The sequence below is a fragment of the Carex rostrata genome, chromosome 5 (assembly GCF_964058835.1).
Source record: "Carex rostrata chromosome 5, lpCarRost1.2, whole genome shotgun sequence".
Taxonomy (NCBI): domain Eukaryota; kingdom Viridiplantae; phylum Streptophyta; class Magnoliopsida; order Poales; family Cyperaceae; genus Carex; species Carex rostrata.
In genome coordinates, this window is record NC_135922.1 from 13,114,112 (window position 1) to 13,127,141 (window position 13,030).

Below are 13,030 nucleotides of genomic sequence, written 5' to 3' on the forward strand. Positions count from 1 at the left end.
TTGCTGAAGTTGATGCAGAAATTATGCAATATGCAACAAACAGAAATGATTTTCTTCAGTGTATCAGTAGAGTAATGTGGTTCGGTTGTGCTTCTGATAATAGGAAAACGCTTCTTGAGGACACCGGAAGCTCGCTCGATCGCATTTCGTAATGAAGCATGTCGAAGATTGAACAATTCACGGGAGGTTTGAGGGGGGTTCCTAGTTGAGTACTTCTTAAGTGATACCGCTCTCCTCTGTATGGTGTAATTAATCCACTCTTTATCATGAATCCAGCGTCAACCAAATAGTACTTTCCTACAAAAGTTTTAGAAATGAACATTACAAAACAAAAATTGTGCATTTTTCTTTAAATATATTTGTCTTAACAAATATTGTTACCTTGTGCTATTTTAAGAGGATACCTCCTAGTTAATGCATTTTTAATCATTCTTGAGTCGGATACTGTCCCCTCCCAACCCACCAAGACATACGTAAATTTCATATCAAAGGTAAACGCAGCCAATACATTCATTGTTGTGTAGTCTTTTCTACCACGATATTTAGGAGCATTTTTGTCATCAACTCTCGCTCTAACATGTGTACCATCAATAGCACCGACACAATCCTGTCATTAAAAGGTTACAAAATACTAACGAGTGAGTAACACGTTACTTATTTATTCTATTTCATGTGCAAGTAGTAAATTAGAGTTATACCTTATAGTATGGATTGAACTTTTCACTATTGAGTATTTCTTGAGGAATTCTTGATCCATCAGGCTGGATCAAAATCACGACTCACTATTAGCTCTGTCACGCCTCCAATAGAATGTTGTTGGCCAATGTTTTTCGTTATGGCCAACTGTGTATAGAAACCTTGCAACAAGCTCATGGATGCCTACACGTCTACTTGGTTTAAGACCACCTTTTTCTTCCAATAAAGAACACAAGTAGAGGAAAGAGTGAGCGTCCATTCGAACTATGTCACGACATTGCCCGCCATGAACAAGTCTATACATTAATTTATCTCTTTCAAGATCACAATCTGCTTTCAACTCTCGTTGAACTTGATTAGCTTTCTTCCTTAACCATTGAATCATTAATTGATAAGAACCACGACAAATGTGTGCAACTGCCAACATCTTGTTGAAAGTAACTAGCTTATTGTTTCTTTGCTGGTCCATCTAAGAAAAAGATAAAATTACCGAGTCATTGCTATCGGTACACATTACACACATAAAAAATTAGAAAGACATTGTTCATTTGTAAACCATACTAATACAGTGATACCATTTTTTGCACAAATTTTTCCTCTTTCGTGTTTTTTTGAAAATTTTTGTAAACTCAATCACTCACAAATTAGTACATAAATAGAACTACTTGGCATTTTTTTTCATAAATAGAAACATGTGATGAAAATAAAAAGAAATAAAACTTAACTAATTAAGTAATGGAAATAAAAATAAATGAACCTGACTAGAAGAAAGATTACAAAATCATGAATTAGCTTCTACAATTACTTTTTCTACATGCTTAATGCACAATGAGGAAGACTGTAAGCTAAGCAATTTATTCTTCTATAGTTTCGTTTAGGAATGTAAAAACTCATGTACCAGTTTTACATTTGCAATGCAATACCTACAAGTTTAATTTCACTAAAAAAGAAAAGAAAAAGGCAAGAGTCATATCATACCAGTATAGTGGTACGAGTTGCTTCAAATTAACGGTAAAAAATCACAAAAATAAACAGCTAGTTAATCAAACCAAGTATAAAACCTAACATGAAGATAGCGTAAATAGAAATTAAAACTATTCATGAAAGCACGAAATCATAACCGTACGATTATACCCCAGATTTCACCAGAATTATATAAAAATTTTAAAAATGTGAAGTTGTGAACAATGACCAACAATAGAGAAAATAAAGGACTTCTTTGCTTACTGCTATAAATAAGGGTTACAATGACCAGCAATTGATAACTAATTTACCGATCCACTCTTTGCTTTGTTTATTACAGTTAATTCGAAATCAAGCACCACCGAGAAGGGATAGAAAGCAAGCACCGCCAAGAGAAAAAAAAAAAGAATAGAAATTGCTTGATTTACCGAGAGAGAAAGCAATTTGGAGGGAAGACGAAAATGTAGAACCAGAACGGCGGGAGAAGGGGTATATTGTGTAAAATTTGCTGGTGGGCCCAGTTTTCCTTCGTCTACACCCCGATTTGGAGGGTAGCCTTTTCGCTTGTATTGAGTGAACTGTTAACTCTCGCTCCGTTTCCTTCCCCTTCATATTTTTTTACGGAGCAGGTGAACTTCTAATTTTTTCCCTTCGCTCCCTTCCCCTCCCCTCCGTTCCCCCCAAGGCCCCAACTGGAGCATACCCTAAGCCACCGAACGCATGTTAGGAACAAATATCAATTTGTTATTTTTTTCTACTTTAAAATTGTATTCTATTGATTTTCTCTAATATTTTATTTTAACATACCCTTACAACAGTAAACAAATTCATGTGTATAATTGAGAGAAACTTTTGTAAATAATTGTATTCTTATTTTCATCCAAAAATTAAGTGCTGGAAATAAGCATATATTTAACCAAATGGTCACATAAATGTGATGAATTGGTCACAGAAAATGTGTCATGGCAATCTAGAGTAGGGAGCCGGTACTATTGGATCCTAAAGAGGTGCTAGATCAATTTGGCAGCGAGACGCAGCGTTTCAAGTTTTGAAGTATTTTTGGAACTTGATCGAGTTGGGATTGTGCACGTGGTAATTGCTTCACAATAATAATAATAATAATATCTTATTTCTTAAGAGTAGTTATTTTGTAATTTGTTTTAGAGTGAGTCTATGGTACTATGCATATTACGATTTGTTATCGTGCTACGGCTCTATATTTGAGTTTTCAAATCCTAACGGTCGATCCGAACCGTTCATCTTGTTCTACATGTTAATATGTGTTTGGAGACCAAATTTTACATTTTTTGAAATTTGTTTACTATTTTTTTAGATTTATTGAAAATCACTGTTTTTGGATGGTCCAGAATTTTCAGATCAAGTGATTTTCTAAATATCTAAAAAAATAGTAAAAATTTTTCAAAAAATGTAAAATTTGGTCTCCAAACACATATTAATACGGAGAACAAGATGAACGGTTCGGATCGACCGTTAGGATTTGAAAACTCAAATATAAAGCCGTAACACGGTAACAACCCGTGATATGCATAGTACCATAGACTCACTCTTTGTTTTATTATCTTTCTCCACAAGTTTTTAACTTAGATTTTATGCGAGTAGATTTCATGTTCTTTACGACTTCACATGATATACTAGTTTTTTAATTGAACGTAAATATATTTTATAATTTTGTAAAATGAATTATTATTTCTGCAAAAAAGCTTCTTCGTTGAATCAATTAAATTTTTCTTGAAAGTTTTGAATAACCCAAAAATACTCTTCATTCCCTCTTTTTTTTCACCATTTGGAGTGTGTGTGTGCACGTTTATGCAGCAAGGGCAAGTTTTCCTTTGTGAGAAAATACCCAAACAAGCCTATAATTTACTACTGATTTTCCAACAATGTTCCCCCAAAATAAAAAGCAACAAAATTAAGGAGTTGTCACCACTAGAGCAACACATCACCAATTCACCATACAAAGAAAGATACAGTCCCAGAGCATTAAACATCAACCTCAGTGACAAAGTACTCTCCAACCAAAGCACCAACAAAACCGAATTAAAAAAAATTATCCTCTAAAAAAGCCCAAAACCAACCCGACTAATTGGTGAGTTCCATAATAGCACTAACAATATCTCCATCTGCAGCCTTGAGAGCCTTGACAGCCTTCGACCGGGACACGCTGGCCTGAGTCATGACGAGCTCAATATCCTTGGGCTCGACACCTGTCTCATCACATTCCTCTTCCTCCTCATCCTGTGCAATTGCCGATGTTTCGGGTTTAGTGACCATGTGACTCAGGTCAGGTGCCTTGAATTGTTCTGCTGCCTGGGTCTGGAGCTGTGAGCTCAGATCCTCAATCTTGGCCTCACCGAAAATTACGTAGGTGTCAGATGTCGGGCTCTTGAACACGTCTGGCTTTGATATGACAAACAGGATCTGCAATTAAGATGGTTGTTAGTAATGATTGTTGTATGAGTGAGGCTATGGTACTATGCACAGCACTTTGATTCATACTATGTACAGTACAAAAATAGTAAAAAGATTCCAAAAAATGTATCTTCGACCTCCAAGTACATTTTCATATGGGGATCATCATGAAAGGCTCGGACAGACTATTTAGACTTTTAAATTGAGATATGGATCCATAGTACAGACCAAAGAGCGCTATTAATAGAACCATAGCCTCACTCTTGTTCTAGTTCTAGCAATTTCAGATCAACTTAAAGTGGGTGCATTTCTACTAAAACTCTGTAATTAGACAAATTTATCTGACAGAATGTAAACCATTGGGCATAGGATAATAGAAATATTTAGCCACATATCAGAGAGTTGTTTTATGCAAGTCAATTAATATCACTGCAAGGTACAATCATTGAGCTAAGAAGAATATTGTGATTGTGGTAAATGATAGCTCCAACCAAAATCAGTTACACTTCAAGTTGTGGTGCTAATTTTCAGGTACACCAAACTAGAAAACAGAAGTGTCAAATGCAAATTAACTGTTAGAAAGGATAAGTCGACAGAGAGAAACAGCAAAAGAAAGGGGGGAGAAACAGAACCCACATTTTTGCTTTTCTTGACAGTGACACGGCTGACACCAGGGATAGGCTTCATGCCGAGCTTGAGCATCGCTTTCCGGCTCTTTTTCTCACTTCTACTCTGCTTTGATCGGCCAGATCCATCAACATGCCCTGTTTTTAACACAGTAAAATATTATTAAAAAAAATGGTAGTAGTATTGTTACTTCTTTTCATTTTTATTCCAATATTTTTCTCTGTCAACTGTGTTGTCTAAAGCTATGAAAGTTGTCACACAGGCCTATCATTAAACATTGATAAATACATACAATAATTGTTACTTCTGGCTAGTCAAATTGTGAACAAAATTGAATATTGAAATAAGGGAGAAATTACAAAATTACCCTCGGCATCATCAGCATCATTGTCATCATCATCGTCATCGTCGTCGTCATCTTCATCTTCAACAAGTGGCTCCTCACTCTGCACACATTTATTTAAATCAAATTAAATTTAAAATATAAGCATGCAACAAAAATTTTGACGGAAAATTAGAAGAAGACCATACTATAGGGAAGCTGGATTACACTAATAAGCATGACAAACACAACCAAAACTATGCAAATAACAAACAGCAGAGCAGTATTAATTCGTTAGATTCAATACTGAACGTTGCTTGTTTAGAAAGCAAATAAAAAATGCACACTTTATCACAATCAGAAGAAGACCAAAGCTAATCAGTGCGGATTACTGTTAGTGTTTACACTAATCTAAGTGGTAGATCTATACTATTTCACTCAATTCTGTTATACCGCAATCAAGTGCGTGAGAAACCTACTTTAATCATTTATCTACATCAAACTACCCAACTTCCAATCACTATCTAGTCTCTACTGACACGGGGACGATCAATGATGAATAATCATCCAAATGATCGAATCGATAGAAAGGGGCGAAACAGAGACGAACCTCGATCTTTTGTTGCTCGAGCTGAGCGGCGAGGAGCTCCTCTTGTGTTTGCGCCGTCATGGTATAGCTGGTAGTTAGATCGAGAGGAGAGTATAAGAGATCGAAAGCGTGGCTAAACCCTAGCTTTAGACAGAGATGTCAAAACCCTAGATCCGAACGGAGGAGAAAGGCGGAGGGGCATTATATACCATGGCCTGTCTTACATCAGAAAGACCATACTACCCCTGGTGTTGCGGTGTTTGGTTGACCGCTTGACGGGATCTGTCATCCCGACCATACATTGAAGCAACCCAAGTTGCTATGGTACGTCCATTTTAAATCGGACAGTTATCATGGAGTTCATCATCAAGGGCAGGTTAGGATATGGAGATATCTGGTCTGATGTGGGACGTCCGATCTAAATTCGACGTTCCGTTCTTCTCGAGATGGACGAAATGAAATCCGATAATGACAGGAGGCCAATCTACTTGGTGTAGCTAATTAGCTATCAAATGAGCCAGATATCGGGTCGGATGGAAATTATCCTATTATTTAGCCCGTTTATCCATTTGCTAACAATCATTTGCAGTCAGTCAAAGATTCCGAGCCTTACTATTACTATTACCTCATAAAATGGGTCCGTTTATAAAGAGAGATCGGGTAATTATTAACGGATCAAAATCGGATCTTCAAATTCTTTCGGCCTGTTTAGTTGATACAGCATCCAGCCCAAGCCCAAGGAACATCTCAAGCTGCCTGTACTGCAAAAACGTTTTGGGTAAAGATTTTAATAGAACAGTTTTGGCTTCATGCACCGCACGTATTGGAGAATCAAAACAGCGCTGCCTATGATTTTTGTGCTGCCTGAAGCCAATATTGATCTGTTAAAATATTTACGCTATCTGATCATGACAAATCTGAACCGTCCGTATAAATCATGTGAGGCGTTACACGAATCTTGGATCGAAGGTTAGGTGATTTGGTCGACCTACTTGAGAGTTGACGACCATCCACAAACCTTTTTAAGATAAGTTTATCTATATATACCTAACGGAATTTGATGATGTAGAAATTTATCCATCAAAATTTTCAAATTAATTATTGTGTCACCTAAACTCACTTATTTTATTAATATTTTTATTACATCATTTAATTAATTGACAATACATATTAATATCAATATTAAAAAATTCACGAGTAATGTGTTGCAAATAAATAGTCACAATGTGCTTTAAATAAATTCATGCAAATTTATATGCTTTATATGCGTAATATATGACATATTTTGAGTAAATACAAACTAATATTTAGTGTATGTATACTTACAATTTGAGAATTGTAGAACTTGAGATGAAATATGGGCAAGCCTGAATTCGGCTTACGCCGCCTTGATTTGGCTGGCACCGCCTTTATGCGGGATAACCGTGTTTATGTCGGTTTATTCACGATCCCACGATCATCTAACCGCTCAAACATGCAGGAATCGACGAATTTTTAGTTTGAGCAAAAAATATTCATATTATGTACAGGATAATATTTAAAGTATATATATTTTATTATTGTAGGACTTGTAATCAAGTCATTATTGATTAAAAATATTAATATTAAGTCAAATCTGTTGGAATGCCTTTGCGTTGTATTGGATACATTTGTTCGTGTTTTTAATTATTCTCGTCACATTTCAGATTCTTAATATCACCGAAACTGTCAAATATTCTCATAATGTCATAAAATAACAAAAATTAAGTCAGTTTGTACAGATTCTAAAATACATAAATTTTTACTTAAATAAATTTGCTGAGAAACATCTGGTGCGTTCTATGTATCTATTCTTATCAGAGTTCTAAATAACTAGCTATAACTACGTAATAGCTGCACTATAGCTTTTTCGGACCTCAAAAGCTATAACGCTATTAACTGCTTTACTTATAAAATGATTTTAAATAGCTAGTTATGGTTACACTATAGCTGCGTTATAACCTTTTTGAACCTTAAAAGCTATAACACTATAATGGGTGATGATATTAAAACAACAAAATATTTTATTAACACAATACTGTCAAAATATTTTACGATATATACAATTTTATCCTTCATTAAGTATTTCCATTCAAAACTGATTCTCTCTCACTATTACCACATAACATATTTCCTTAAAAGTTATATTTTATAAGATAAGTTATTTTGTTAAAAAACTCTCTCTCTCCTATATGTTATTATACATTATATGATTTATTTTCTTAGAAGTTAGATTAACATAATAAATATTTTTTATTTATTTTTATTAATTGAATCTTTAATTTTTTTTTTTTTAAAACTACAACAGTGAATAGTTGTATTATATTATATTATTAAAATCTATCATTGTTGTATATATCCATTTTCCAGATTTTCTTCCGGTTGGTTAGAAGATTGAGCCATCTATTCAATTAATAAATATAAATTATTACAAAACATCAGTAAACAATTTTAATTAAATAAACTATAGATAATAAGTATCAAACAACGGATTCATGCATCCACTGGAATAATGGGAATCAAATCCGCTGCTATTCTCTTTCCTTGAACAATAACCCTGCTTTCCCTGCTTTTCCGAATCCAACCGTTCAAATTTTTTCAGGAACGAATCTCTAAGCAATCTTTTTTCAGAACTTTTATGTACACGCATCTTGAAATAATTCAATATTGAATTTAAAAAAATAGGGATAGAAGGAACATTGTTCATGCACAAGAATAACAGCATATGCGTATCCGGAATAATGCACTTAGTAGCTGGAACGACAATTGATGCTTTAAATTAATATCAATTAATTCGTGGTTTCCGAGAAGCTAAGAATTTTTTTATAAAGTTTTCAAATTAAAGCAAGTTCAAAAGCGAGATATGTAAGATTTCAGTAGCGAGTTTGTAAGACTTCAAAATAAAGTTTATAAAGTTTACAAATTAAAATATCAAAATTAAAGCGAGTTTATCATAATATAAAAAAATTACAAAAAAAAGTTTAAATACATACCTTGATTTAATCTGATTCGAGTGGAAATTAAATGATGGCTCAGTGCTTAAAATTTCAATTGAATTAATAGTTTTCGTGTAAAGTTTGTAGTTGTATATATTTCTATGAGAAAATATGAATCAGAGAAAGACTACCTCAATGTAAAATAAAATAAAAAAGGAAAAAAAATATCTAGCAAGTATGGAAATCAAATAATTTAATAAATGATCACTACATTAATTATATCATGGAAAAATATGGTAATCAGCAAAATATTTAAAGAGGGTTAAAATTGTCCATACATTAATTTTTTATTAAAGATGTTGTGTTAATATAAATGTGTGTGGTGTCAATATACCTACCCCACTATAATCACTATTTAGAACCTTCATTCTTATCTTTAACCAATTTGGAACCATTTGAACAAAACTGACATATGCTATTTAAATTTTGTTTGAATTTTCGAAATAAATGAATATCCTTCTCAAACCAATCTATGATTTCATTGCGTTTGAATTTTGACCAAATATCTTTGAACTTTTTTCAGGCTGGAGTAACTTAACCTAGTGAATTATTAGATGGAAGTTCACATTGTAAAGTAAAACAAATAAAAAATAATAAAGTAAAACAAATAAAGAATTAAAAAATCGGAATTTTTTAATCTCCACCTGTGATCTTTGGTCCTTAAAATATTGCAAATACCGATTAAAACTATAATATTTTATTTTTATTTTTATTATTTTTAATATAAGTTATCATCTGTTAAATCGTGAGGTTTTCTGATGCCAAATATAAATTGTCACGAGGAAAAGTAATGTATTTTGATGAGCTCAATTCTTGAACTTGTTAGATTTGCTTCAAAGTTCAAATAATTAATCAAAATCGTTGAAACCAATTTCCATATTCAAAATTTATAAATATTTAAATTAAATTAATGTCAAGTCAACCGGTGAGAAATAAAGTTTATAATTTAGTTTTTAAACATATACATTTCATCATTTTTTAACCACTTAATTTTATATCTAAATTAATTAGAAATTTTAAAATATTACATATAAACATATTATTAACAAAATAGATCGGTTTCAACGAGTACACATTTTGATATGACAATTGTCTTATGCTCTACATGAATTAAAAATTATATAATTATTCGAGTAGAACTAAGGTGTTCTTAAGCTCACCAAAGTGTTTGGTGAGCTTAATTTCAAAACTCATCAAATCGATTTTAAATGACGAATCTGAACCATTGAAATTTGTCTACTTTACAAGTAATGCGTCTACATGTGAAAATTTTAAACATTCGAATTAATTTAGTATAAAATCAAGCGGTCAAAAATCATTAAAAAAATGAATGCACTAAAATTACTTTATTAACCTTATAATTTTGACCAATTGACTTTATACTAAATTAATTCGAATGTTTAAAATTTTCACATGTAGATGGATCACTCATAAAGTAGGCGGGTTTCAACGGTTCAGATTCATAATTGGAAACTGATTTGATGAATTTTAGAGTTAAGCTCACCAAAATATTTGGTGAGCTTAAGAACACCCTAGTTCTACTTAGAGGTTTAATGGGCGGGCGGGTACGGGTATACCCGGGACGGGTACGGGTACGGGTAGGACGGGTACGGGTAGGACGGGTACAAGGGTATACGGGTACGGGTATGGTCGGGTATATTTTTCAAAAATCATACCCTACCCGTCCTATACCCGTACCCGTGTACCCTTGACGGGTAGGGCGGGTACGGGTTTTTTTTTTCTGATTTTTTTGTTTTTGTTTTTTTGTTTTTTTTTTTTGGTTTTTTGTTGGTTTTTTTCTGGTTTTTTGTTGGTTTTTTCTGTTTTTTTCTGAGAGGGAAAAACATAATTTTTAAATTTTGAATTCGGATGAACAGTACTCGGGTATCGGGTACGGGTACTCGGGTACGGGTATAGTCGGGTACGGGTAAACTCGGGTAGGGTATGGTCGGATATTGGTCCAAAAAAACGGGTCCGGTCCGGTTTATGCCCGCACCCGCGTACCCGACCCATACCCGGGCTCGGGCACGGGTATCCCGGGCGGGTATGGTCGGGTATACCCGACCCGGGTATTGTTAATCCACTAGTTCTACTACCCGTTTCAACCATTTCAATTTAAAAAAAAAAAAACGGTAATAAACTCTGAAATTAAACTGACAGAATACATTAAATGAGCTTAAAAGCGAACCTCAGCTGTACTCAATTGTCAAAAATACCCTTCTAAACGTGGGAATTATATCAGCGACACGCTTTGTCACGCGTCACGGGCAGTACTCAATTTTAAGGAAACAAAATATTTTTTTTCCTTTTCATTTTACAAATAAAAATAATAAGTCACATCCCGTGGATTTCAGGTTAGTTCCTGGGTCCTTGTACAGATGGAGAAATAGCATTTGCAGTAACCGACACTTGATATTACCTCCAACTGCACCCGGTTTTTTATTTAACCATGGTCCATTCATTCTAATATATTTTTTTAGACACGACTTTGTTATGCACACAGTGATAAATGAATTATTCGGGTTCGGTTTGTCGAGGTCAAAAATTCGTGATTTGGGAATAATTCGAGTATAATTCGGTAATGATTCGGAATTATCAGAACCATAAATCTCAGTTATGCGAGAGAGCAAAAACAAAAACAAAAAATATTTTGGAAAAAATTCAGGAAAAAATTTGCGAATAATTCGGAAAATTCGGAAAAAAATCATAAAATTCGCGAATTATTCAGGTTTAATTCGGTCAACCAAATATTTCGGCATTCAGTTCGGCATCACCCAAAAACGAATTATTCGGATATAATTTGCGAATCTTGTAACTATGATTATACACATGGTATTCTAAAATTGCGGTCAAAGCAAAGACATTTCGCCAATAAATAATTTATTTTTTACAACTATAAAGAATTGTTGCGCTATTTAAGAGAAGAAGAATAGAGAATCTAACTAATAAACAACATGAATTAATAATTATGATTCATGATTTATGATTAATCTTATACTATTAAATATTATGAAAGGTTGATAGAATATAGCAAGCATTAAATAATGAGGATAATGCTACACAAGATGTTGACATCTTTTGTAGCTTCAAAACTTCAAACAATAATACAATGACGCATTAACTAAAAAAATATTTTGGCTATGTTGTGTAGGACATGAACATGTCATCTATCCAATTAAACGGGATTCAAATGATTGTTTTTTATAATGAAAAAAAATATAAACAATTAAGATAATGAATAAAAAAGATCCTTCTCTGATGAATCAATTGCTCAATTATATATTATTAAAAAAAATTGTTTATATTGTCCAAAATTTTAGCACATGAATTTATAACATTCAGAATATGTATCAAGCTAAAAATATACCGACAATACCTATCACCTCTCATTCATTTAATCGAGTTTCAAAATAACATAATTCCACATAATGATATTCAAATTTGAGTTTTACACATCAAAGTGTTCATGACCTGCTTTCAATTTATATGAAAACTATAAATAATATAATGAGAAATTTTATTCTTACATTCTGAAAACCTTCCACACTTATTGCCATCAAAATATCATTTTACTAATAATAGCAATTGCTACTGTGAGAAAATTAGACTACTTTAACAGTAAAAATTAAAAAAATGTGTGAATAATTATAACAAATAACAGTACAATACAATAATGTTAACACAACCCTTCACCAAACACAATTCACAAAAGCTCTTCTTTGCATTACCTTAACTCCGGTAGACCATCTATTTTAGCACTAATGACAACACAGATATACGAGAATGGAGATGTCCAGTATTTTAAAAACGGACAGCAAGAACAAATTCCCACGAGTCTTTGTGGTCCGGGTGTAAACAATAATGTCACCATCCATCCAACCTTTCTCCCCCAACTTCACCTACGTCTCACGTACCAGTGGCACTATCGTAATTCTTTGGAAATCCAGGCCTTAATAAGAACACTTTTCACCTCCGATCCCGTTCTGCGTAAGCAAAGCACGGGAAAATGAAAACCCACTCAAACTTCACTAATTCCCTCACCAATAGAAATGAGATCATCTGTGGCCAGTTCTTTGTATCTGTGTTTGTTTTATGCAGTTTGGGCTTCTATGAGTATGAGGCCATAGTGATAAAATATCTGAATTGTATCTGTTTAATTTTTTTTTGGAGTGATGCCGAACCGAACGTTAAATTATTCGGTTGACCAAACTTTAACCGAATTAAACCCGAATAATTCCCGAATTTTACGAACTTTTCCCGAATTTTACGAATTATTCACGAATTTTTTCTTAATTTTTCCAAGAATAATTTTTTTTTTTGTTTTTTTTTTTGCTCCCTTGCAGGACTGAGATTTCTGATCTGGATAATTTCGAATCGTTCCCAAATTAT

At 33.3% G+C, this 13,030-nt stretch overlaps 2 protein-coding genes across 2 annotated transcripts; both read right to left on the bottom strand.

The window, feature by feature from the left end:
- Positions 1 to 23: 23 nt before the first annotated feature.
- Positions 24 to 764, bottom strand: LOC144554765 (uncharacterized). Its single transcript, XM_078303094.1, has 3 exons — positions 699 to 764; positions 382 to 607; positions 24 to 297 (listed from the first exon to the last, which is right to left on the bottom strand). Exons 2-3 carry the CDS (start codon positions 512 to 514, stop codon positions 56 to 58), a joined length of 375 nt encoding a protein of 124 aa, XP_078159220.1. The 5' UTR covers positions 515 to 607; positions 699 to 764; the 3' UTR covers positions 24 to 55.
- A 2,738-nt stretch (positions 765 to 3,502) lies between these two features.
- LOC144554148 (nascent polypeptide-associated complex subunit alpha-like protein 1) lies at positions 3,503 to 5,863 on the bottom strand. The gene is made up of 4 exons (XM_078302404.1): positions 5,649 to 5,863; positions 5,084 to 5,162; positions 4,726 to 4,853; positions 3,503 to 4,098 (listed from the first exon to the last, which is right to left on the bottom strand). Exons 1-4 carry the CDS (start codon positions 5,706 to 5,708, stop codon positions 3,760 to 3,762), a joined length of 606 nt encoding a protein of 201 aa, XP_078158530.1. The 5' UTR covers positions 5,709 to 5,863; the 3' UTR covers positions 3,503 to 3,759.
- Between the last annotated feature and the right edge of the window lie 7,167 nt (positions 5,864 to 13,030).